Below are 25,621 nucleotides of genomic sequence, written 5' to 3'. Positions count from 1 at the left end.
ATGGAAACTAGACAGGCTGGTATGTGCAGATGAAACCAGGAGCCAGTGGGGACTGTGGACCATCTTACTCTATTGTTCTTGCAGACATTACTTCGATTTTCTTAGAAAACTTAAAAAAAATTTTTCTTAGAAGGATGTGGGAGTATTGGGTGGAATTAAAAAATAAGATTCTAGGGCCTGTTGATGTGGACTTAGCTTCGAGGCCCCTGGGACGGTGCTGGCCACTGCCTTTGGTGTCTGCTCACTGCAGTCCACGAATTGTCCTCTTTTAGGGGCCTGCAGATCGCACCTGCATCCTTTCATACACAGCAACCATGAACCTCGACTCCACATCCCCTTCCGATTGTCTCCCCGTCCCTCTGCTTCTTTGATAGCAAAATCTCCTGACAGGACTGCCTTGTGCCCCCGTTTCCACTCCCCCTCCCAGACCCCTTCCCCTCCATCCCTGCCCCCACCGTGTGGCCAAAACTGCTCAGCTCCTGGCCCCGAGGCCTCAACTCGAGGCCTCAACTCGTCTTCTCAGTCTCAGGCTCTCAGTGGCTTGTGACGGATCCGATCACTCCTCCTCCAGAGAGCATTTCTTTCTTGAGTTGGCTTCCAGGACCACACGCTCTTTTTTTTTTTTTTTTTTTTTTTTTTCCTCTTAGCTTTCCCCCACTGGCTGTTCTGCTCACTCTCCTTGGCTGGCTTGTGCTCTTTCTCCCATGTCTCAGTGCTGGAACTTTCTCTTCTTCTCCACCCTCCCCCTTTCCTGTGAGCTCTTGCCCAGTGGCTCCATACTCCCATCTCTAGCCTATAGCTCTCCCCGAGCTCCAGATGTGTGTCCCCAACAGTCTCCTCCACACCATCTTGGCAGGTCTCCATGGGCATCTCAAACTTCACGTGGCGTGAGTCCGTGGCCCAAACGGAGCTCCTGATTTCTGCCCTGAACCTGCTCCTCACCGCCCTGCTTCATCTCATTAAAGAGCACCGCTGTGCATTCAGCCGTGTGCTCAGCCAAAAATATGAGCCATCCTTGACACCACCCACTTTCTTTTTAAAAATGTGACTTTCAAATTTCTATTCAGTGATATTTGATACAAATGTGCTATTAGCAGTGTCCGCCAGTGATGAAGCGTATTAAAACACTTGCTTCCGATCTACCACCCAGCTGGAAACGGAATGTCACCTGTGCCCTGCATCCCTCTGGGGGCTCCTCCCTTAACCACAGCCACGCCTCTTTCCATCCCCCCTCACATCCAGCCAGGGGCGAGGTCTGTGGGCTCTTCAGAACGTGCTCATGTTTTGCCGGCTCCACCGCCACCGCCTTAACCCGAACCACCATCATAGTTCCCTGGGTTTTTGCAGGAGCATCCTCTCCCCCCAGAAGTCTGCTCTCCACCTCAGAGGAGTGATCCCTTCACAGCCTGAGTCACATCCTGCCCCTCCTCTCAAAACCCTCCTGCCTGCAGTCCCCTTCTCTGCTCTCCTCAAAGAAGCCAGCCTGCTCCCACTGGGTCGTTGGCTCCTGCCTCATACTCTGGCTGCCGTGGGCTCTCAAACCTTCACAGGGGTGGCCCCTCACACGTCCCTTTCTGCCCCTCCAGCCCTTCTCTAGCCTGCTACTCAGCTTTCTTTTCCCTTGCTACCTCCCACTAACTGGAATTAAATCTACATTTATTTTCTTATTTATTCATTTCCTAAGTAGAATGTAAACTCCATGTAGTATACCTTCAGCACCAGATGTGACGCCTGATGCATAAGAGGGGCTTAAAAATATGTTGACTACATGTGAACTGATAAATGATGACGGTGTGTTGAATGATCAGGCGAGTGAATGAACGAACATACAGGTGAATAAAGGACAGGCTCTGATGAGCAGGGAAGTGAAAGGAAAAATAGGTCCTTTCTGAAGACCTCTAGGTTGTGGTTACTGTATGTGTTTTTATACTCCCCGTGATTCTAAGCTGGATGTCGTTACTTCTGCCTTCATTTCTCAAGGTAGTTTTTTTGCTACTTGCCCGCTCATATCAGGGGGAACTTGCTTAGATTTTAAAAGTCTGGGTAAAACACAACAAAAATGCTTGGCTGTTGTCCATGAGGTCGTTCAGAAGACCAGATGAATCTCAGGACTAATAATTTTCAAAATTAATTAAAGCCTCCTTCCCAGTTATAAGAGAATGGGAAAGAAGTTAGTCGCTTTAGAAGCGAGCGGCGGCGTGAATGTGGGTCGGCGTTTCCCGGCTGGGTTTGGGTGCAGTGTTGGTGAGTGTCTTTGTCTTCTCCTTCAGGGTTGCCACCCAGGACTATGAGCGCCTAAAATGGAGACGTCCGCCTCAGCCACTGCCGTGGACAAGCAAGAAGCCAAAAGTGGGATCCTGGACGGTACCAGTTTCCCCGACCCGGGCAAAAAGGCCTCTCCTCTTGCGGTGGCCGCAGCGGCAGCAGCTGTAGCTGCCCAAGGAGGTACTTTCTGTTTTGCACACTTGGAGAGCAGCAGGGGTGTTTTTCATTAGCCTGTTAGGTTTTAATTAGAGTGGTGGCCGAAGTCATCAGGGAGGCATGCTGGGTTTATGGAGGGGCAAGAGGAGGGCACCCCTGCCCCCGGGAATCCCAGGCACTGTGACAGTCGCCTGCAGATTTTCTAGGAGGTCTGGCCACCCCAGATCTGGGGGGCAGGGGCTGGGCTGGCTCAGACTCTGGAGGGTGGGGCCTGAACATGGGGAGAGGGAAGGGAGGAGAGGAGCGGGGCGGTGGCTGCTGGGCAGCCCTGGGGTGCGTTCTACTGGCACGTTCCCGATGTGCCCACAGAACTTCTTCTAGTCTCTTGCCCGCCAAGGACTATTTTGGAAAGTAATTGTCTCCTGATGCCTTCTGGCTATAATTAGAGGGTCAGGTATGGAATTTAGTATCTTAGGTGAATTTCTGGCCAACTTAATTATAACAGAAGGGACTACATGAGCCATAGCCTCTCATTTTACTGCCCCAAAGAGAAATGCTCTATGGTTTCCACTGGCCCGTGCCAGCGTCCTGTTGGGAAGGTTTGGCGGGAAGGCGAGACCTCCCCTTGTGTCTGCGCAGTCCATCTGGAGGCCACAGAACTATTTCTGTCCCTGAGGAATGGAGAGACTTGGATTTCTTTTCTCCCCCTTTTTATTCAAGTGCATTTAGTCATGCCCTGTTGCTCTCACTGCTCAAGCGCAGCTCAGAGAGCAGGAAGGGAATTAAAGATGCCCTCGCGGGGTGGCCGTGCAGGCGCGCCCCTCACATTGATGCACACCCAACCGTGGGGGCTTGTCAAAGTGCAGACCTCAACTCAGGAAGTCAGGGCGGGGTTGAGTTCTGCATTTCTGTCCAGCACTGAGATGGTGCTGATACTGCTGGTCCACGGGCCACACTGGGCGAAGCCTGGGGCTGGAGCCCAGGGAAACGGGAAGACCCTCGAAGGGGTGTGTGAATTGGTATTTCTAAGAGTGGACTTGAGGACCTCTAGGTCGTTGTTATTGTATTTATTTTTTTTTTACCTGTGATTCTAAATTGGAGGTCAAGATCAGGATGTGTGGCCCAAGTCAGGAAAGGGGGATCTGAGAAGGCTCCTGCAGAGAAGTGGGCATCTGACCTGGACTGTGTCCCTTGACCCCTGCTCCCCTTGGACAGGGGCTCTCCAGGTCCTCCCTCTGTGAGGCGGGGCTGGTGGGGAGTGGGGATGTATGGAGGAAGAGCTCTTAGGTGGTGGGAGAGGAGCCAAAGCCAAGAGTAGTCCATCACCCAGGGTGGGAAGATTGGAGGGGAGAGGAGGCTGTAAGGCCTGGCGGCCTGGTCCCAGGGCCGTGTGGTCTATTCCTTTCCCTGGGTCAAAGCCTGCCCTGCCTGTGGCGACGTCTCAAGCTGTTTCTCTGCCTGATGTTCTGAGGCCCAAGTGAGCTCCAGGAAGCCTGGCCTCCCATGTATCTGGCCTGCCCCAGGGTACTCAGCAGGACCCCCTTCTGGCTGCCTACCTACCTCTCGAAAGCTGTGAATGGATCCTGAACCACCATGGTGCAATTTACTGCCGAACAACAGCAGTGGTGAACACACTTAGGCAGTAATTAGACCATAATTAGGATGTAATCGGGGCGGGGGGAGCCCCTTTAGTTTCAGACCTGGTTATCGCCATTGGTGCAATAACAACAGATGCTAAGGGATTCTTGATCTGGGGGCAGGCAGGCAGCAGGTCCAAAGCTGGGGGCAGGCAGTACAGCAGCTCCATGGAGGCACCCACCACCCCACTCTCACCCCTTACCTCCACCCCAAGATGCCTCCCTGCCCTCTTCTGTAGGCCCTCTGCACCCTGTTACCTGACACAGGGGAGCTTGGCTGATGCCAGTTGCCACGGGGCAGGCGGCCTGTAGGCCTCGGGGCAGGCAGCTTATTGGCCTCAGGGCACTCTCAAGCCAGGTGTATCTGCTGCTGGAGAGTCTTGGGGACCCCAGAGCCTCCTGTCCTATCGCAGCCCCCAGCACCTCTCTCTGAGCAGCTTGTTTGGGAAGGGCCTTTCTGGAGGCAGGAAAGAGCAGCTGTTCCTGCATGGAGCGAAAAAGGGGCATCTTGGGGCAGGTCTCCCAGTGCTGGTGAACTGTGGCTGCTGCATTCATGGATGAGGGGAGGGATGCCCAATGGTGTGGCCCACAGGGCGCTGGCCTGGGGCCCTAGTTTTACTAATCTGTGTCATGAAGGCATTTGACAGATGTTAGCCATAGTCTTTATGATCTTTGGACATTGGGTCTTCCTTAAATGTTACCAGATGGTGGCAGAGATGCTGTGAGCGAGAATCCTCATGTACTCAGCAAACCAAGGCCCAGAAGGCTCCAAAGAGCCTCTAATGTGGGCCTTGCTGCCCGCGGGACTTGTCTACAGGTGAGGTGAATGTATGGGAGGTGCCCAGCAGCAGCAGGTGGTTGGCATGGGTCCCCTCGGGGGCAGGGATGCTCTTGTGCTTAGACCTGGGGCTCAGCATTTGGTGCTGGGACTGCTGGTATGAGGGGCACCAAGGGTCTCCTGTGGACCTGAGTGGTATAAGAGAAAGTGTGGGGTTGGTGAGGAGTGAGGCTGAAGTGCATGGCTCCGTGGGGCCAGCAGCATGAGAAGTTGGGCGCTCAGCCTACAGGCACAGGGCTGGGTGTGTACAGTGGGTGGGAGGGGCTGTAGGGGGCTGCACAAAGGCCCTGGAGAGGGACAGTTTGGGAGGTGCACGCTGGGCCACAGGAAGGGTCAGGGAGCTGGGAACTGCTTGTTGAGAGGCTCCTTTTCTTGAGTTGTTTCTGGAAAAGATGGAGTCACCTTTCCAGTCTGGGAGGGCTTGTCCGAGGCCTGTTTGCTCAGGGCAAGAGTGTGGCTGTTCTACTTCCCTGGGCTGCACAGTGACCACTCAGATGCCTGGCTCCTCCAAGGCCTGGTTTATTCCTTCAGAGCCCGTGATGTTATCTGCATGGTCTGCACCATGATCTGTAGCTGTCTGGCGGGAAGGGATGGTTTAAACAGCCTAGTGTTTGCTGGCTTGTAACATCCGTGGAGGGGTGTTGTGGGTCCTGTCTGAGGATGTCAGTGGCACAGTGGTGAGGAAAGGGCTGCAATGAGGAAAGGGCCACATCCTACAAGCAGGAAGGGGCTGTGTTCACCAGCGTAAGGTGTCGAGACATGGGGGACACCGAGTATTCAGGCCAGCTTCCGGCTCCTCACTCAGCCTTCTTCCCAGCTGTCACCAGTTCTGGGTGCTTCTACTTCACCACCACAATTGTATGACCTCGGTTGGTTCTAATAGTGAACTTACATTTAGGTAGAATGATTTCATTTCCTCATTATTTATATCTGTAAAAAATTGGAACCAGCCTAACTGTTCAGTGGTAGGGGATTGATTCACCAAACTGCAGCATCTTGAATGAAATGTTATGTAGCCATTGAAAATGTTTATCAAGACTATAATCATGCAAAGGGGGCCATGCCTGTGTTCTAATATTAAGTGAAAAAAGCAGGGTGCAACTGAACTGAAGCCCCATTAGGAATGAGGAGAGTGAGGGTCCAGAGTGAGGACAGGGGGTCCTGGTGCAAAGCTTGGGAAACCCCGGCAGGAACTCCTGAGCATTAGGCTGGAGTGGCAGCACGGCTAATTCATGAGTGGTCAGAGCCTCTCCTTCAATACCTTTCAATTTGTAGATGAGACTGAGGCCAAGGTTGGAATGAATGAGACATGCCCAAGGCCACCAGCTGCTTCAACAGAGCTGGTCCTAGGGCTTGGGGCTCCTGCCTCTTACATGGTGTCTCTTGCCTGTGGGTTGTTATTTAGATTGGTTGGGGGTGATCTGGGCCTTAATTTGGGCCCTACTGATACTCTGGGGTAAGTATACAGCCTTGGAAAGGTCTCCTCGTGTTAACTGTGCCTCAGTTTCCTCATCTGTCCCAGGGGCTGACAGCACCTGTGTCTTCCCGACAGCCAGTTCTTTGAGGTCTGGGGCCATGACTTATTTATTTGCAAAGTCAGCTGGCTCAAATGGCCTCCCTTAGGAATCTATGAGGCTGGACCTGCGGGGGCCTGGGTGTTTCCACTCAGTCTCCACCTCCCTGAGCCAAAACATGCGTCAGAAACACCTTTGCAGAGCAGGGCAGGGCTGGGCTGGGCCTGGCCAAAGGAAAAAGCAGCCCTGTGGTCAGACTGGGAAAGGTTACTTTAATCATTTGGCAGGAGCAGCTCATGAGAGTGGATGGCAGAAGCCGTGAGGGTGGGTTCTTTCCCAGCCTCTTTAGCTGTTGTGCTAACACTTTGGAAGCCATAAATCTTAAAAAATACATTTTGGCCTAGAGTTTTTTTCCCCCTTAATTTTTAAAATGGTGTAATTTTAAAGGCAATTTGATTCAGATGTTTCTCATTGCTTTTCACTGGTAACTATCCAAATGCTGTCGTATTTTCCTCCTCCATCGTGGATTTTCTTTCCAAAAATATTTCTGAATCTCTCTGTGTGCTTCAGCTGAGCACCAGTGACCCAGCCACTCGAAGCCTCTGGGACAATCTGGAAGGCTGGGGTCTTGAAACACGGAGCTGGCCCTTGATCTCATGAGTGTTGCTAGTCTCTGAAATCAAGCAGCCAGATAGGCTTTAAAATCCTGGGAAGTGCCTGCAGTGGCCAGTACGCAACTCTCACACTGAGCGTCTTCTACGGGTAGGGCCAGACATCCTCCCGGTGTGGTCCCCTACCAGCAGCAGCATCCCCCGGGGAATTGTTAGAAATGCTCACTCTTGGATCCTACCCCAGACCTACTGAATCTGAGCCTATAGGGATAGGGCCCAGCAAGATGTGTTTAAACAAACCTTCTGGGTGATTCTGATGTGCTCTTAAGTTGGAGAATCACATGTTCTGGCTACATGAGGTAGGCTAAGTCTTTCCACATATAAATGGGAGTTATATGCACAGAGCTGCTGTATAGAGATTACAGGAGACATAATGTGCTCACACATGCCTGACATGGGGCACTCCATGGACAGCAGCTGCTAATACTCTCTTATTGCAAACAGTGCAGAGTAGTAGTAAGAAGCAGCCCAGATTCTGGTTAAGTCCCAGCTCTGTTGACCTCAGGCAGGTCTGTACCTCAGTTCTCTCATCCATAAAATGGACATAATAATTGTACCTACTTCATAGTGTTGTGAGAATTACTGGAGTTAGCACATGAAAGTGCTTAGAAAAGTGCCAGGCACAAAGTTAGCTCTGTGTGAGGTCCAAGTGAAGTATTTGCTTTATTAACTATTACCATTCTTCTTACCAGATCTGCAGGCTCTGCCTGACTCAGAAAGCCTTCCTTTTACTGATAACCCTTGCCCACTGACCTGCTGAGGCCGGACAGATGGTGGGAAGCCCTGATTTCTGGTGTCTTCCTACTCAAGAGTGTTGGCAGGAGCCTGAGGCTGGAAATCAGACCCGCACTCTTGTCTTCTTTGCTTTGCTCCGTGAGGTTGCCCTGGAGAGCTGACCTGAGGGGGTCCCTGGCCTCTCCCACTCCACCTTCTTCCCTGTACACTGGAGGGTAGGACCAGACTAGTGGCTGCCAAAGCTGGCTAGTCCTTAGAATCTCATGAGATGGCTGTAATAAATGCAGACTCCCAGGCTGCCTCCAGGGCTGGGGCCTGGGCATGTGTCAGGCTTCCCAGATCATTGGGTACAGTTGGTCCAAGGCATGGACCTTGGAGTGTTGAAGAGTCTCAGGTGGGTCTTAGGACTTGGTGTGTGTGACCAAGGTTAAGCACTCAGTGACTCTCACTGCATGCTCTGATTTTCCAGGAGGCCTCTGTGCTACCTGCTCATACAGCTACCCCATGACCTTGTTCACTGGCCCTGATGGCTTTTTGGAAAGTTTCTTTGAAGCATGTTTTTGCTTTGTGGTGAGGCATCCACATCTGCATTTGAATGCCATGCCAAATACTGGAATATTTAAATGACTCTGACCACAGAGCATTTTTGCCAAGTTGCCCAGGGCTGGAAATCTCCACTTTCCCCCGTCCACCTAGGAATGTCTGATACCCTTTCATTGATATATACCTCAAAGCCTCTGGTGTCCTTGCCCTTTATCTGTTTCTTTGCCTTCCATCTGCCCTCCAGGATGTCCATGTGGGCAGGGTGTTGTTTGTTACTGTACCCACTACCCGGCCCCCGCCCCGCATGCAGCAGACATCCAATAAGTGATTATCGAGTGAGTCTGAGGCTATCATGCCGGGTGTGAGTGCAGTGGGCTGCCTTTACTGGTCTGGGGTCCCCTGGGGATGAGGGTCAGTTGGGGCTGCCCCCACTCCTTGGCCCTGGCCAACCCCTGCCCTCCAGGCCCCATGGACAGAAGGGAACTTGCTGAGTGGGCCAGCCTCTCCTCCTTACCCGAGTTCTCTGCCGGGGCCACACACTTTTGCCTTGGGCCTGGGGATGCACTCAGGTGTGACTAAGTGAGCAATTATTCTTATTTAAGTGATTTTCAGGATTGCTGTTGATGCTGCTTCTAAGCTTGTTTTATGGCCCAGCCACACAGAACAGCCAGTTTTCATCAGACTTAGTACAGAGAGCAGAGCTCAGTTCCCCCGCCAGCCAGGCTCACCCAGGAAGCAGGGTGCAGTGCCACCATCCAGGCATTTTTCAGGTGTGTTTGGGTGCCCTGGAGGGTCAGGATGCCTGGCAGGGAGGGATGAGGTTGGAGGCTCTTTCCTGTCCACAGTAGGGTCTAGTGGAGAGTCATGTGTTTAGGGCAAGTCAGTGAACTTCTCCAAAGTCTGTAAAATGGAGATAATAATGATAACTTCTTCTGGCTACTGTGAGATTAGGTGAGACAAGGTTTGTAGAGTGGCTAGCAGAGTGCCTGGGCACAGAGGAAGTAAATGTTAACGTAAATAAGCCCGAGCATTCCTCTGGCCTGTCCTGGCCTCAAACTGCCAGTGTGCTCTAAATGCCACCCACATGGCCGCCATCTGCAATCAGACCAGCAGCCTCACGTCCCCCAGCACAGCAGGCTTGTCCCCTGCTCCTGGCCTCAGCCCAGAGTCTGCACTTTGGGAGGCTCCCCAGCCCCTGCCTGCTGCTTCCCTTGATTGTGGAGGCTGACACATGCGTTTGCATGTCACATCTGTCTCTGTTTTCTGGCTGGTGCCCATGAGCTACTGAGCTCTGCCCACTCAGAATGAAACCATCAGAGGACAGTGCTGGTGGCTCCTGCTGCTGTTTGCTCCCAAGGCCTTGGCCAGGCCTGGAAGATGCTGCCTCATTTCTTTTGGTCATTGTGGATGTTAAACTAATACAGAGTTGGGGGAGGTTTGAAGTCATTTCCAGTTATAGAACTAGAGGAAGCTTTAGAGATCATCTAATTTGAATCTATTCATTTTACAGGTGTGGAAACTGAGGTCCAGACACACTCAGTGCCAGTGGTTACCTAGTGATACCATTGGGATTGGAAACTCTTACCCTGGGAACTTCCCATCGGGTGGGACACAGCTGTCCCCCAGCTCGGCCCCCCTCTCTGCCCAAATCCCAACTTCCCAAATTGACGGTGTTTATGTTGGAAACATTTTTCTGACGTTTGGTTCTGTCAAAACTAATTTTAGCATTTCTAAAGCTTGGTAGAAATACAGCCTCATTACTTTGATGTCAGTGCATGGTTTACTATTAGTATATTCTGGGGTTTATCATTTTAGTCATGTTTAACACGGCTGCACCAGGCGTGCACTATTAAATCTGGCTTATTTTACATTCCTGTCTGGAATTATTTATTTGTAACAATTTCCTCTCTATCAAAAGACACAGCTAATGCTGTGTTTTAATGTGTTATTTACACACAAAATAACCTATTTACAACTCAGTATGCGCCGGAGGGAGAATGGATGGGCCCCAGTTCCCTGCGTTCTGTTATATCAGAGTTTAACAATCTGGATTCCTAATAGAACCATTTATCATTGGTGTTGGGAGGGGGGAGATAATTTATTTTATGTTTGTGGCCAGGTCTCTGATCTCTGGAACACTTTGAGGATAATGAAGTCAAGCATGGCATTTGGGGTGCATGTGAAAGCTTGGAGGAGGGGAAGACCCGGGCCTTCCCAAGGTGGCCTGGGCACCTCTGGGTTCCCTGTGTTCATAGAGATTCTGGAATGTGGATCAGAGATGTGGTGATGGCAGACCCTGACTCTGCCTCCTAGAAGTTGCAGTTGGAGGTGATACCCAGGAAATGGTGACAAATCTTGCCCAGGGTACTTCATGGGGGAGGCTGTGTCTGTGCTGGGCCTTCAGAGATGTGCAGGGTTTCACCAGGTGGAAAGAGGAAAGGGTAGGTGGACATTGATGGGAGGAGCAGCAGAGCAGCCACTCAGGAGTGTGGGGGGCTTGGGGGTTAGCCATTCGGTCCATGAAGCTCTAGGCTGGGGTGTGTGGGACCTGAAGGACAAGGCCCAGGGGTGGCTGGGGCACCCAAGTGGGTGCGTGGCCACTCAGCTGTGCAGGCTGAGGTCCTGTAGGGGCTGTCGGAGTCTCTTAGAATGGACATGGATGGGTAAAGAGGGAAACAATCCATCTGAAGCGGCTGCCCTCTATGAAACATGGGGGTAGGAGGTTGGGGGAGAGGTATCCAAGAAACGGGAGCCATGGTCCCTGTTCCCAAGAGCTTGTGGTCCCCCCACATGGAGAAACCAGACACCTCTGGTTGTGATGCTGATGTGGTCATGCTGGGGTGATCCAGGAAAATGGCAGGGAAGGATTGGGGTCTTAGTAGGGCCCTGGTAATGCCTACAGCCCTGTGCCCTTGCTGCCTGGCCAAATCCCCAAAGGCAGTGCCACCGCACACTCAGATCATGTGGCGGGGGAGAGGTCACCAAAGCAGTGTTTACAAAGTTTAGCAGGGATTAGGGCAAGTCTCAGGGGACAATGTGCAGAGTGGCCAGCTCCACAGCAGCCAGCATGGTCTGGGGCCGGTGCTAGGGCCAGGATTACCAATAAGGAGATTAAAGTGCTTAGATAGCACCTGGCATATAGTAGGCATTACGTAAATGGTAGTTGCTGCTATTAGTGTTATTGTTATTGCTATTACTATGATTATTAATTCAAGAACTATTTCCTGAGAGTAGCACATATTCTCCCAATAACTTTTTGAGAGATGGAATGAAGGTATGCAAGGGAGATGGTGGGCTAGCTGGGGAACAGCATGGGCACAGGTCCTGGGGTGGGTGGGTGGGGAGTGCCAGCAAACAAGGCTGGTTTTGTCAGTCCCTCGTGAGGGGCTCCCTTTACTCCCAGGCCCTGGCACAAGCTCACGTCTGAGGCTGTGTTCAGTGACTCCTCCGGGGTCTCTGTCCTCCAGCTGCTCATGACCACAAGTGCATGCTGGCCACTTAGCCGGGCACTGTGTGTGCACAGCTTATTGGGACCCCCTGCAGCATCTGGCTGTGGCTGGGTGCCGGCCTCTCCTCCTCCTCCTGGGTGGGCAGGTGGGGAAGGGGCTAGAGGAGCTCTGTCTTGAGAAGCTGCCCTTGGCAGTTCCCTGTGAATATGTCCTGGCTGGCCCTGCTCACAGAGGGCATGGGCCACTGCTTTCTGTTTGTAGGGGACTGGGGAGTCTGAAGCCCTGGCAACAGGCAGCCAGGCCTCTGGGCAGAGTGGGGCCCCGTGTGCCGTCTGATTTTCCATCCTGTTTTCAGCAGCAATAGGAGAAGAGGTTTGGGTTTAGTGTGAGGCCAGGCAGTGGACACCAGGCACTGGCTTTACACCTTCTTCAGTCCCAGCAATTCTAGAAATGGACAGACATCCAGGAGAAGCCTCGTGTGGGGCAGAGATTGTGGTCACTGCAAGGTGTGATGGTGGCCAGGGCGGGGAAGCCTCTTCCCCCACCAAGTGCTGACATTCCACCATCAGGCATTTCTTCTGTTGCTGTCACCTTGCCTCTGGGTATTCACAGAGGCCCATGGTGCCCTTCATTCCCCTGTGGCCTCTCTCCAGTGACCCCTGGATCTAGGCAGCCTTGGGGCTGGAGTCCGTGTGGCTGCAGAAGCTAACCTGGGGAGAAGAGGGCCAGAGAAGGAAGTGAGAAGCACCAGCGACGTGCTTTGCTGACTCGTTGAGTTTCTGAGGCTCTTTGCAGGTGGGACCTTTGTCCTGTTTCTGGTCCGCAAACTGTGAAGTCTGGTCACATCTCTCCCCACTGTGTTGGTGACAAGAAAAGCAACAGGCACCTTCACTTAGAGGACAGACAGGTGTGAGCTCACATTCAGGTCCAGGAATGGGGGCCGCGCTTGCCTTGTCTGTGAAGTGCGGGTGACAAGGCTTACCTCGATCACCTGTGTAGGACAGTGGGATCTAGCATGTGGGCAATGGGGCTGCTGTGGTTATACTCACTGGATAGTGGCATCGCCTGCCTGAGAGGCCAGGGCTACTCCTGGGTATACGGTTAGTGGCCAGAGCAGTACAGAGCTCTGCAGCTGACCAGTGCGTACCGGTGCACACACCGGCCCTGCTCCCCAGCTCTAGGCTGACATGGAGGGAGGACCCATCAACTCCACTTTTAGGAAAATAACCAAGAGAATTGAGAACCTATGTTCATATAAAAACTTGTATACAGATGTTTGTAGCAATATTATTCATAATAGCCAAAAAATGGAAATAACCCAAATGTCCATCAGCTAATGAATGGATAAACACAATGGGGTATCAACATATGATAGAATATCATTCGGCCATAAAAAGGAATGAAGTACAGATATGTACCACACATGGATGAATCTTGCAAACATTATGCTAAGTGAAAGAATCCAGGCATAAAAGGACAGATACTGTATGATTCCATTTATATGAACTGACGAAAACAGGCAAATCCACAGAGACAGAGAGTAGATTAGTAGGTGCCAGGAGTTGGGGCAGAAGGGAATGGGGCGTGACTGCTATGGGCATGGGGTTTCTTTTTGGGGTGGTGGAAATGTTCTGTAATTAGAGTATGGTGACGGTTGCACAACTCTGTGAATGTACTGAAACCGCTGAATTGTAGACTCTACAAGAGTGAATTTGATGGTATGTGAATTATATCTGTTTTAAAAAAGAAGGGAGGGAGGGAGGAAGAAACGATAGAAGGGAGGAAGAGCAGAAGGAGGTGGGGGGAGGGAGGGCAGCTGTTATCCTTTGTGCTTGTGGGGCATCTGGGGCTGGCCTTTTCACGGCCCCCTCACCCCCCACACAGGTCCCCAGGCTGCCCCTCTGGGAGGACTCGACTTCCCCCAGCCAATGAGCAGCCTCCCCGGCTGATTCTATAGGCTCCAGAAGCTCTAAAAATAACTGAAGTGGAAGGAGGGTGTTTAATGACAAAGTAAATAATTACATTAAGGGTGCAAGTTTGGAGGGGAGCTGAGTAAATCACTTTAGAAAGAGCACCAGCCTCCAGCTCGCTTCCAGTCCTTTATCACCAGATTACATCCTCCCTTGAACTTTGAATAATTGGTCACTGGTTGTGGCAAGCTCTGCAGCTGTGGGGGCTGCCAGGGTCAGGCAGGGGCTGAGAGAGGTGGCCTGCGAGCATTCCAGGGTGACCCTGCTGGCCCTGTCTACTGCGGGGCCTCCGGGTGGGTGAGTCTTGGGGCCAGGTCCCTGTTCTGCTGGAGATTAGGGGCTTTGCTGGAAGGAGTCAGGGCTCAGGGCCGGCCTTCACCTTACTGCCCACAGCTGGACAGGACCAAGAGTGGAGCAAGAACACAGTCAGATGATTCTGAGCTCACAAGTGTGAGGTACTTCAGGGCCCATGTAGTCCAGAGAGGCCCAGAGAGGGCAATGTTCTTGCCAGTGCCACACAGTGAGCATGTGATGGATCCTGGTGAGGAGCAGAGCTGGGACCCCTGCCCCTACATGGGTGCCTGGGATGGTGAGCATCACCACGCTCAGTGGTGTTCCCAGCTGTGGCGTGCCGGACCCTCTGTGCTCAGAGCAGCATCTGCAGCGGGCAAGCGCCAGGCAGACCGCAGCTCCTGGGAAGTGGCAGTGTTGGCAGCATGGTGAGGTTGTCTGGTGCAGCCTCCCACCTCCCTGTCATGGCCTGAGCCTCCAGTTACTCCCTTCCCTTCACTGTCCCTCCTCCCTCTACCCCATCACCTCACCCTGTTTTCGTTGAGGCCCAGCGGGCATCCCGGTGCTCCACAGAGGCCCTCTCTTCTCTCCCCAGTGCACCCACCCCTCAGGCCATGGAGAATGGGCAGGCACTCAAGCTATATGCAGTGCCCTGATAGGGACATTTGCAATGTTGGAGGACAACACCTTGGCCTGAAAAGACAGCTCTTCTCTGATGGAAACCAAGTCAGGATGCTTGGTTGCAACTGACAAAAACCCACTCAGAATCTCTGAAGCTACATGGAGTTGCTGGCCTCCAAAACTGGGAAACTCAGGGTTAGGTTTGATTTCAGGACTAGCTAAATTTGAGGCTGCAGTGATGTCACTGTGACACTGTCTCTCTCTCTCTCCATGCTCTGGGTTGGCATCCAGGCAGCCTCTCTTTACCAGGTGGTGAAGAGTTGCTGCAGGTGAATGTGGGCCTGACTCCCATGAACTCCCATGTCTCATTCCTGGTGATTCCAGCAATAGTCCAGGGGGACTTCTCATTGACTAGGCCTGGGTCCAAATGATCTAGCCACTGTGACCAGGCCATGTGTATTCCACAGATCCCATGCACACCCCTGTGGTGTGGGCAGGGTCACCCCATTACCTGTATAGAAGGGGCTGTGCATAGAAGGATGGCCCCATGTGATGCTGGACAGGCCAATTACAAACGTCCCCCTCACTGCAGCCAGTTGGCAGGAGGAGTGGGCAGGACACCCAGAGAGGTCTGGGCACCTGAAGACACTCACTGGTGTATCACAGAGTCAGAGCTCTGGACCTTCAGAAGCAGCAAGAACTCCTCTGGTCATTCTGTCCTTGACCCTTGTCCTTTGGGCTGCACCAGGAATGACCAGGCCTGTCCCATTCCCTAGTTGTCCTTTTGAGCTCCCCATGAGGGAACAGAAAGTGCTCCTTGAGAACTGCCAGATGACAGCCTTAGAGAGGAAATGCCAGAAATTTCCAGGGTGGCATTGCTGAAGATTGTTCGGTAAAGAATGAGTGACTGTGAGAGCTCCTGTGAGAGGCATGGAGGTGGGTGAGAGGACACATGTGAGGGCAGGGACCAGAGCGCTCTGCTTGAGAGGAGCTTCCAGACAAAGAAGTAGGAGGAAAGGGAGGTTGGAATAGCTGTAGGGAGCTTTGGATGCCCTGTGGGGGAATTTGGACTGTGGGTAATAGGGAGCCATTGAAAAGCTTCGTGCAGAAGAGGGACATTCAAAATAAATGCATCCTTTTGCTGATTGACTTGAAGCATTCCGTACCCACACATGGAATGCAGGTGATTCCTGCTGGATTTCTCTGCTTTTCTGAAAACTGTTTTCCTCCCTCTCTCCCTCCCTCTTTCTCTTCCTTCTTTCAACAAATGTTTACTGAGGGCCTGTTGTGCACTGAATGATGTCGTGGTCGCTGGGTTGTAGCAGAGAACACACAGGCAAGGCACAATTCTCCTGGAACTAACATTCTAGTCGGAAGACACAAGCAAGAACCCAAATAAATGACCATGTGTGCAGAGAAGAATGTAAAATGGGTATTCTAGCAGGGAAAGACAGGGCTCGGCAGCCCCAGCCTTCACCCAGACAGGAAAGCATTTCCCAGGGTCGTTAAAGCCACTGCCTCTCTCAAATGTGCTGGCTAGGCACAATGGAAAACCGCTTCCTCTGCCAGGGCAAGAGAGGAAGCTCATCCCAAAGCCAGCTGCAGGCTGAAGAGCTGGCTCAGGACCTGTGCAGTGGAGCAGTGCCACATGCACATGCCACGGCCTGGTCCCTGTGCCACATCAGGGCTTGGGATTCACCAGGGACAGCGGCAGTGGACCTATGGAGGCAGATGCCCTGGGTTCTAGACCCACTGTGGAGCTGGGGTGGTTCCTCGATGTCCTCATCTTTCCCATGGGAATGATAGTGACCTTCCTTCTAAGGCTGTGGTTATGACACAAGCGAGATTGTACAACAGGGCCGTCTTCACAGGGCTGCAGAAGGACTGACCGCAGTGCCATTGTGAGGAGACCTCAGGTCCTGCTCTCTGTCCCTGTGATCATCACCTCCAGAGTGGTCCTCTGTGGGCACTTCTGACTCTCTCCCTACCCTCTGAAGGCTTAAGAGATTATGGGGGGACCCCACAGTCTCTGTCTGGGGACGTCACAATTCCTAGTCCTTCAGGGGCATAAAGGTTGAGGGTCCTCTGTTGTTTCAATATATCCCCAGGCCCTGATGAAGGGGTGGGACCCGGCCATGTCATGCAGCCTTCCTGGGTAGGGGAAGAGTGCTGAACTGGAGCGGGAGACACAGTTCTGTTCTGTGGGCCTATGGGCCTCCCAAGCACTGTGAGGTCCCCGGGCAACGGCTGTGAAAGGCTCCTGAAGAATTCTTGGCATGCCACAGACTATGAGAGTTAGTGCTGTCCTGCTTAGTACCGTGAGTACCACTAACACTGACAAAATGTCCCAATAGGGCCATGGGTGGTCAAACACGCTTTTCGTGCAGTATCCCCAAAGAGGAATTGGGAGCTTCTGGGAACTTAAAAAACAAAACAAAACAAAAGAAACCAGAGTAAATGTTTCCCTGTGCTGTGATTCTAGGAGCTTCATTGCTTTGGGGCTGGGAGGAGGGCAAGAAGAGCCTTTGAAAGCTCTTCTGGGGGGATGGGTTGTGAGTGGGTACCACGTGAATGTGTGCATGTGGCCATGTGGTTCATGTGCATGGCTGCCGCAAGTCCTTGAGCAGCCTCATCCCGGACATGTTCCAGCTGCACACAGCGGAACATCCTGAACCCCCTCAGCTGGGTTGTGTCTTGGAAGGGGAAGAGACAAGCCCCAGGGTCAGCCTGAGACTCTGGCCCCACTTATGCAAGACCTTTCCAGCTGGGTGGCTGCCCAGGGCAGATGGGTGCCACCTCGCAAGTCTGCTAGACCATGCTGTCTGATGATGGCCTTGTACGTACAGTTGCACCCAGTCCTTCATTTTCAGGTGCCTCCTCCCCACCTGGCCCCCACTGCCAGTTTCTATACTACCTCTTCCCTTTCTTGTGTGTGGTCTTGTCCACACCAAATCACTAGGCTGGTGACAGCCCTGTTGGCTACATCATCCTGAGAACAAGGCCCTCCCCAGCTTCCCCAGCCTGTCCAGGGAAGTCTCAGATGGTGCCCTGATAGGAGGGGCAGATGCTCTTCTTAAGGTTACTACCACACATAGTCATTCTCCGAAGTGGGCTCTTCTGATAAGGATTCTAGTGCACATGGTTCATTTGGAGGTCTAGGGAGGCGTGTGGGGAGGTGAGACAGGAGGGAGAGCAGCAGTAAAGCGTGCTCAGCAAGTCAGCTGCCACCGAGAACAGCTGAAGCTTCAGCCGTGGGGGAGCTCCAGGGCCAGTGTGGAGGGGCTGCGGTCTGAACACTACGGTTGGCAGTGCTTGGTTGAGGGCTGCTCTGGGACATCAGGCCTGTTGCACAGTTGGACAAAACAGGCTTTGGAGACAGAGAAAACCCTCAGACACTCACTGGTGCTCGTGTTGGAAGTGGCTGTGTGAGCACCAGAGGGTAAGGGCCCCAGAGGTTAAGGGCACCAGGATTTGAGTGGCAAACAGCAACATCTGCTACAGAGATGGAAGTGGTAAGTGTTTATAGGCCGTGACTTCTGGGAGAGGAGGAATCCTTTTCCTTGTGTCCCCTGCATGATTTCATCATTAAAAGCTAGTTCTGATGGCTTAGGAATGCATAGGTGTGGTACAATGGATATTTCCTGGAGATGAGGCAAACCACCTAGCCCTTGTCAGATATCAGTGCCTCCCTGGGAATGAGTTTATCAGATTGTGTCGAGAGCAGGATTTTATGAGGCTACAAGACAGAAGGACAGAGACTGCTGCTTGGAGAATGGGGGTCAGAAACAGGCCTGAGGGTCCTGAAGATCCCCTTGGTATATCCTCAGAGACAAGAGCCTGTGTCCTGCCTTTCTGAGGACAGGAGGACAGTGATGGTTCTCCCAGCTGGGCCATTTAAAATGGAGGAGACCCCAGACCCTGAGCCCCAGGGATGAGCCTGATTTATAACCAGTCACTGAAAATATATACAGTGAAATGAAAGTCTCTACCATTGAGCAGGATCTCGCCGGCCACTGTAAAGATAAGTAACGGCAGTTTTCAGGCCACTTAAACTCTTACCTTTGGGGTATAAAAGGGTCTCTGCAGACAGTAAGTCTTTATCGAGAAATGTTTACTCATAAAAAAACACAATGAAGCCTGGGAGAGAAAGCACCTCAGCCTTTATGGCGCTGTGGCCACTTGCAACAGGATCCGCAAATCACCCTCTGGCTGCGGACCAACCCTAGCCAAAAGTTGGAGTGGGAGAAGGAGTTAAACCTGACTTGCTACTTTCCAGATAGCATCATTCATCCCACCAGTCCCCTTCCTGCATTGATAGAGGGATCATGCTGCTCCATGTCTGTCTCAGCTGGGGTCAAGTCTGAGCTCTGCGGGCACATGTGGCCTAGTCCACCTTCCAGATGCCTGGTCCTCCTGTGCCTCTGCTTTTGCACACTCCCCTCTTCCCAGAACGCTCTCCTCTGGTTTTCTAACCCCTAAGAGGGCTATCCAGGCACCACCTATACACCAATTACAGTCTAATCAGTGGAGAAGAGCCACTGTGAGGGACAAGGGTGGCGATGGACCAACCCCTATCCAGTTGTAGGAGCAGTGAAGTTTCCAGGAGGCCACAGTCTCTGCATCTGGTGTTGGGCAGCAGAGGAAAGGCAGGGTGTGACATGGGGGTGGGGACAGCAAGGACAAGCTGGAACCCACGAGGACAGTTAGAGCTCACGTCTGCCTTCCTGCACTTCCAGCCTCATGACACACAGGTGGACGCAAGCAGGAGGCTGCAGGAGAAGGCCCCCCCACCCTTGGAGCTGTGTTCACTACTGCTCTGTCAGAGCTGAAAGAGCCACCCCACAGATCAGCAGTGATGTTCAGGGACCGAGGGGGCACCTGAGGCCCCACACCAGTGATTCCCAAACCTTTTCATGCCTGGATCCCTATACACTTAAAAATTATTGAGAACTACGAAGATCTTATTTTATGTGTGTTATATCTATCAATGTTTACTAGAAATTTAAAATGAGAAAAATTTAAAATATTTTATTTTAAATTCATTTGAAAATAACAATAATTTTTATGGAAAGGAACTATTTTCCAAAACCAAAAAAATTTAGTGAGAAGAGCAGGAATACACTTTTATAAATTTCTTTAATTTCTGGCTTAATGGAAGACAGCTGGATTCTCATATCTACTTCTGCATTTAGTTTGTTGCCCTGTGTTGTTTTGGTTGAAATATATGAAAGAAATCCAGCCTCACAGAGATAGAGAGTTAGAAAAGACAGGGATATTTTAAAAGCCCTTACAGCTGATTTGGACAGTCTTCTTTGATGCTCTACTAAAACTTGACGCGGGGTTGTTTCTTAGATGTTAGTTGCATCAAGGAATCTGAAGCATATCAAAGACCTTTCCATACTCTGTTCATTAAAATCCATTGGTCTGCCTTGCACTTTGAATGGATATATTTACCCATGCATTAGTTTGTACCACTGTACATTAGTCATTTGGAATTATTAGTCACAGAGTTGTGCACATCTTCCAAATGCACAGTGGAAAACACTGTGAGAGAGAGACAAATCATGTCTTAGTATTATTATGAAAATGCTGTGACTTTGCCATCCCCTGAAAGAGGGCCACTGCTTTGCACCGTCCTTCCTCCAGAGCTCACACAGTTTTTTGCCATGGCCAGCCCTAACCTGGAGCCATACTGGCAAGCATTAGCTTAGCTAAGTTGCCTCAGTCAAAGCCACTCCCAGCGCCTCCTTGGGTTCTCTCCCGAGCTCCCCTGCACCCCTGGCTGTGCTCCATTCCTCAAGAAGCTGGCCGAGCTCACTGCCTGCATGCCACCCCTCCCATCTGTACACACCCATCAGGACAAGCGTCAGTTGACCCCATGGCCCCGTTGAACTCACTGGACCAGCGGGGTGGTCCTCATTCCCTCTCTTCTTGCAGTCTCATCAGTGCTCGGCCCCTCCACCCCAGCCCTTTCCTTCCCTGGCTTTTGGGTTCTCCCTCTTGTTCTCCTGCCCCCTCCCATCTCCCCTGATGGAAGGTCCCAGGGCTTTGTCCTCAGTGCCCTTCTCTTCTCATTGGAAACTCCTTCCACAGGCCCTCGCCTGTGCAATTGGGTGTTCAGACATCAGTGCTCTCTGCCCCAGGACTCCTGCATCCACTCATTAGCTCTGCCCTGCTGATCCATCGGCCGCCTGACGTCTCGCTCCCTCTCCACACACACACTCCTCCCACCCGAGGGAACAGCATCATCAACCACTCTCTTGTATGAGACAGACTGAAAAGAGACCTGTGCCCCGGGCGGCGAAGATCCATGGTGCTAGAGCGCAAGGGACGGATCCCCACGGCTCCTCTCATGGACATGGCTTTCCATAGCCTTAGTGCCCTGCTATCACACATGGGAGTTCCCTGACTTGCCCAGGGCCTCACCAGGAAGCAGGGGAAGTCTGGGATTTGATAGGGTCCCTGTTCTGAAGCCTGTGCTCCTCTCTACCCTGTGCCTGTGCCTGGTGGGGCCACCTGAACCCTGGGGCCTGGCTCCCTGCAGAGATGGTGGGAAGAGCCAGAAAACTCCTAGGAGCCTCAGCTCCACCCAAATGGGGTGGCAGTGTGTCCTCCAAGCCTGGGGGTGTGTGTAGATTGACAGCACTGCCCTGTGCCTCTGAACAGCTTGAGTCTGATACCAGGATGGCCAGTGGATACATTCAAGATTTTTGTTTTCCATCCAAAAAGAACATAGCTTCTGCCTCTCTAAGCAGCACCCCCAGAAAGGAGCGTATGTATAGGCATCCCCTGGCCTGAAGTGGAGATAAATGCTGTGTACTGACCTTTTCAACCAGCTGGGCCCAGTCTAGGTCTTCAACTGGTGCACTTAGTGTGGACAAAGCCAAGGACCAAGCAGGGTGACCCAGGTGGGGCTGAGCCAAGCCAGGCACTGGCATTGGCTTAGTCCTTCCAGAGTGGGGACTGGGCGCCACAGGGAAGAAACCAGGGAGTCTGGTAGCTATTGTGTCTATCTCTCCCTGCTCCCCCTGTTCCCTCTTTATATGACTCCCCCCTCCAACTCAAACACTGAACACTTGTGAGCCTTCTGAGTTTGTCTGGGTCCCACAGACTAGTCTCTGCAGCTATACTACAATTCCCCAATGTCTCCCTCCAGACCTTCTGTCTCTCCAAATCCCAAGGATCCTTCAAAGCCAAATTCAATTAGTCAATTCTGTTTAATTCAAAAAGCATTTAGATGTTTATGGAAGGCCTACTGGTTAGCATGTTGCCAAGGCCACCCGGCTATTAAGTTGTTTAGCCAGGATTTGAACTTGAGTCTCTCTGACCCTCAAAGTGTAGGCGCCTCTTCTTCTATAGCACAGCCTCCCTCCTCCCACCTTCTGCTGATAATCTGCTTATCTGAAGTAGCCACAGTCCCCTACCCTCTTTAACTTATACCCATTTCTAGTGTATGTACTGGGAAAACATATAGTTATGCTAGATTTATTTCTAAACCAAGAGTCCAGGGGCACTGAGTAAAGGCCTAAGAAGTCTTCTGTTACACTCTACTTAGTGCAAAGCCTCTGAAACTAGGTTTTGGAGCTCAGGAGCTTTTTGTCTCTTGCTGGGTTCCTGGCTACAGTTGGTAGAGAGTTAGTTGCCTTTTAGGGGTGTGTGACCTCCAGATGGGTGAGGTTTGTGCTGTGCTTTGAAAGTACTGATAATTCAGAGTGATAGAATGATAATAATAGAGACTGTTTTTGTATTTTCTTTCCATCTCCTCTTTTTTTTCTCCCTTTGCCATTCTTCCATTAGCAGCTGACCCCAATGGCAGGCATAGAGAAGTCTACAACATGAGCCTCGTTTTCAAGAATAGTAAATCTGAGGGACTTTGCAACAGGCAGTTTGTTTATCTAGTGGCAGGCACTCACCAGTTACTGTGTCAGTCACTGTGCTGGGGCGAGTACCCCACTGTCCAAACCCCCAGGGAGCTCACCAGCCAAGCACAGGGACTGCATCTAAGTGTGGTAACGACTTCAAGAGAGGTCATTTCCAGACACTTCTGGCTTCCTCCAGGGAAGGATTCCTGGAAGAGGCTTGCCTGAGTTGGGTCTTGAGGGACGAACAGGAGTTTGGCAGGCAGAAAAGTGTTGTATAGAGAGCACAGGCAGAGGGATGGGTGGCAGTTGAGACTGTGGGTCTGGGACTGTTGACTGTTTTGTTGGAGGAAACCTTCTCCAGCAGCTTCTCCTGAAGCGTCCTGCCCTAGAAAGACCGGTGTTGATGAAGGCAGGTGTAAGAAAGGTCCAGGCTGGACCTTTTCGCCCAAAGGAACAAAGCTAAGAAACTGTTTTTCTCTTAACTGAGTCTGAGTTCTCTGGCTCCTTTAGAATCAGGACAGTAGAGTGAGGGTGGGTTTCTGGAACAGTCTCTCTTCCCCTCACCTACCCCAGGCCGAGCTTTCTCATCTAATCTAAACTCTCAGCTGTTGCCCTCATATTTGCCGCATTCCCTGTGACTTGACTGCAGGGGCCCCTGTTAGGGGGACTGTGCGCTTTTTTCTCGGTTGGATGCCGGAGTTCCCTGGAAGCCCAAGAGGGTTAAACCACCCAGCCAGCTGGTGAGCATTAGTTCCCCCCTCCAGGCAATAACGTCAGAGGCTGATGCAGGAGGCAGAAGGAAGCTGGTGGCAGGAGAAGGCAGAGGGGTGCCTTGAGGCTCTCCCGGGTGGGCACTTGGCCTGCGACCCCGCCCCAGCAGCCCCCAGGTAGGCTGGCTTTGGGTATGTGGGCATCTGGACGAGCTGTGGATTCCGTCCCGGGCCAGCGTGCGTCTGTATGTGCACGCGGCATGTGCCTGCGTTTCTTTGTGAGAGTTCTCCTTCTGCAGTGGCAAAACTTCAGTGAAGGAAAGGGTGTGGGTGCTGGAGAGGGTTGCTTCTCTTTCTAGAGGGGAGGGGACTGACGTTTTCTTAAATGATGGCTCGAGTGTCCCAAAGGCCACAGAAGCAGACAGGGGTGGCCCACCCACAGCTTTGGGGACTACGAGGAGGTGCTCCATCCCACCCGGGTGTGCAGTCTTGAGTGGCCAGAGGAGCAGTTTCCTGAGGTGGCTTAAGTACATGTTTGCTCAATCTGTTTGTGACCAGGAGGCATTTCAATGGGTTGACATGTGCCAGCTCAGTAACTAGTGTGTGGCCTCCCCGTGGTTTCAGATGATTTGCCAAGACCAAAATGTGCCCCCCCCCAAAAGGAAATGTGAAAAGTGTTTTTGGGGCCCAGAACACCAAGCCTGGACAATCTGCACCTCCCTGACCGGCATCTGTCTTGGTGTGGCCTGCCAAGTCAACGGACCTCCAAGGGGACCGTGTTTCTGGGGCATCCGTGCGGAAGATTCTCGTGGGTTGCAAAGGCGCAGACACACCAGGGTGGTTTAATTTGCCCCCTAGACTCGTGGATGGAGTTTCCTAGGATGAGAAAAGGCCTGGTGCGTGATGTACTTTCCTATTTTGACTGGTTGTTGGGAGAAAAATGTCCAAATTAGGGCTGGGCTTGTGGGTCAGCTGGACAGAATGATGAGTGAACGTCCACCGTAAGAGAAACATAACAGATCTGATGGACGTTTATGGGTGACGGAGAAGGGAGTCCCTGCTCTGGGGTGGGTGTCTGGTCTCGCTCTGTCCCAGCCTGTCAAACCCTCAGACAGGCTTGTAAACCTGGGTCCAGCAGCTCACACATCTAATCAGCTGCCCTGGCCTCACCCGTCATGAGGATGGGAGTGGGGGGCCTTGTGGGCCCTGGGGGGACATGGTGATCTGGCCCACTTCCTTGCCTTTCCTCCTTTCTAAAAAACGGAGGGGAGGTGCCTGCGCTCGGAGAGGCTGACTTAGAGACTCTCACATCCACTCGAAAAGACGTCTTTTTCTGCTTTGCCCCAACCAGCCCTTTATGAGGTTGCCCAGGTCGGTGCTGCAACCCCCAGAGGCAGATGCAATTCCATTTTGCAGATGGGAAGCTGAGGCTCCTCACCAAGTGGTAACTGTCCAGGGCCACCCAGCTGGACAGCAGTGGGGTTGGGAGTTACATCGAACCTCCCTGGTATGAACCCTTTCCCCTGGCCAAGGAAGAGTGGCATTGAGAAAGAGGGCTGCTCGTCCACTGGCCTTTGTTGTGGTCCTTGACTTGGAGACAAGGCTGCAGTGGCAGTGGGCCAAGTTTATGTTCCCGATTTGCCAGTGACAGCTGGATGGGACCTGGAGCAAGTGACTTGGCCTCTTGGGGCCTCCGTGTCCTCGTCTGCAAAGTACTCTCATGGGTGCAAGGATTATTGCAGGGGCTGAATGAGCTGTTATCAGTAAAGCACTTGATAAAATACCCGGCAGGCGACAAACTCACAGAAGTGTTGGTGGGGTTAGAGCAGCTCCAGCACGTCACTGGCCCTTGGCAGTGCACAGTGGGCATCATGCCCTGCATAGTGGGTGCTCTTGGCAACACTCAAGAAGGGTATGGGCTACAGCTCCCGGCGCAGGGACAAAATGGTCTTTCTGGACACATATATTAGGAAATGGCCTGGTTGGTCCTGAGGCTCCAGAACTTTTATGTCCCCCAGTCCTGAACCTCACCCCCATCCTGACCCTCATGAGGGCTCATTGTGAGAACTTGCCACAATTAATACCAGGAGAGATGGTACTACCCCCCACCCCACCCCTTTGTACATGGCTTAAGGTCAAAAGGACAGCAAAAAGAAAAGCTTCTGCAAATTACATGTTTACTATTTTTCTGATTATTAAAGCAATTAAAAATTTGGTGAATGCAGAAAAGCACAGTGAACATCATCATGTTCGTCCCTGATTCTCTCTCAAGGCTGACCATCATTCATGTGCTAGTATATTTCTTTCCAGTTCTTTCTTTCTATGCAATGCTTTCCTTTTCCAATGGTAGGTTCAATTA

At 52.0% G+C, this 25,621-nt stretch overlaps 1 protein-coding gene across 2 annotated transcripts in view; it reads left to right on the top strand.

Moving 5' to 3' along the window:
- Nucleotides 1-2,300: 2,300 nt before the first annotated feature.
- GLI2 (GLI family zinc finger 2) overlaps nucleotides 2,301-25,621 on the top strand; it is a 179,857-nt gene continuing 156,536 nt past the window's right edge. For both annotated transcript variants that reach the window (XM_063115753.1, XM_063115748.1), the window contains exon 1: nucleotides 2,301-2,445. In XM_063115753.1, coding sequence (XP_062971823.1) covers nucleotides 2,301-2,445 — 145 coding nt within the window. The remainder of the gene's footprint in view (nucleotides 2,446-25,621) is intronic.

This window comes from Cynocephalus volans, chromosome 1, assembly GCF_027409185.1.
Source record: "Cynocephalus volans isolate mCynVol1 chromosome 1, mCynVol1.pri, whole genome shotgun sequence".
Taxonomy (NCBI): domain Eukaryota; kingdom Metazoa; phylum Chordata; class Mammalia; order Dermoptera; family Cynocephalidae; genus Cynocephalus; species Cynocephalus volans.
This window is presented reverse-complemented; position numbering and strand designations above follow the sequence as displayed.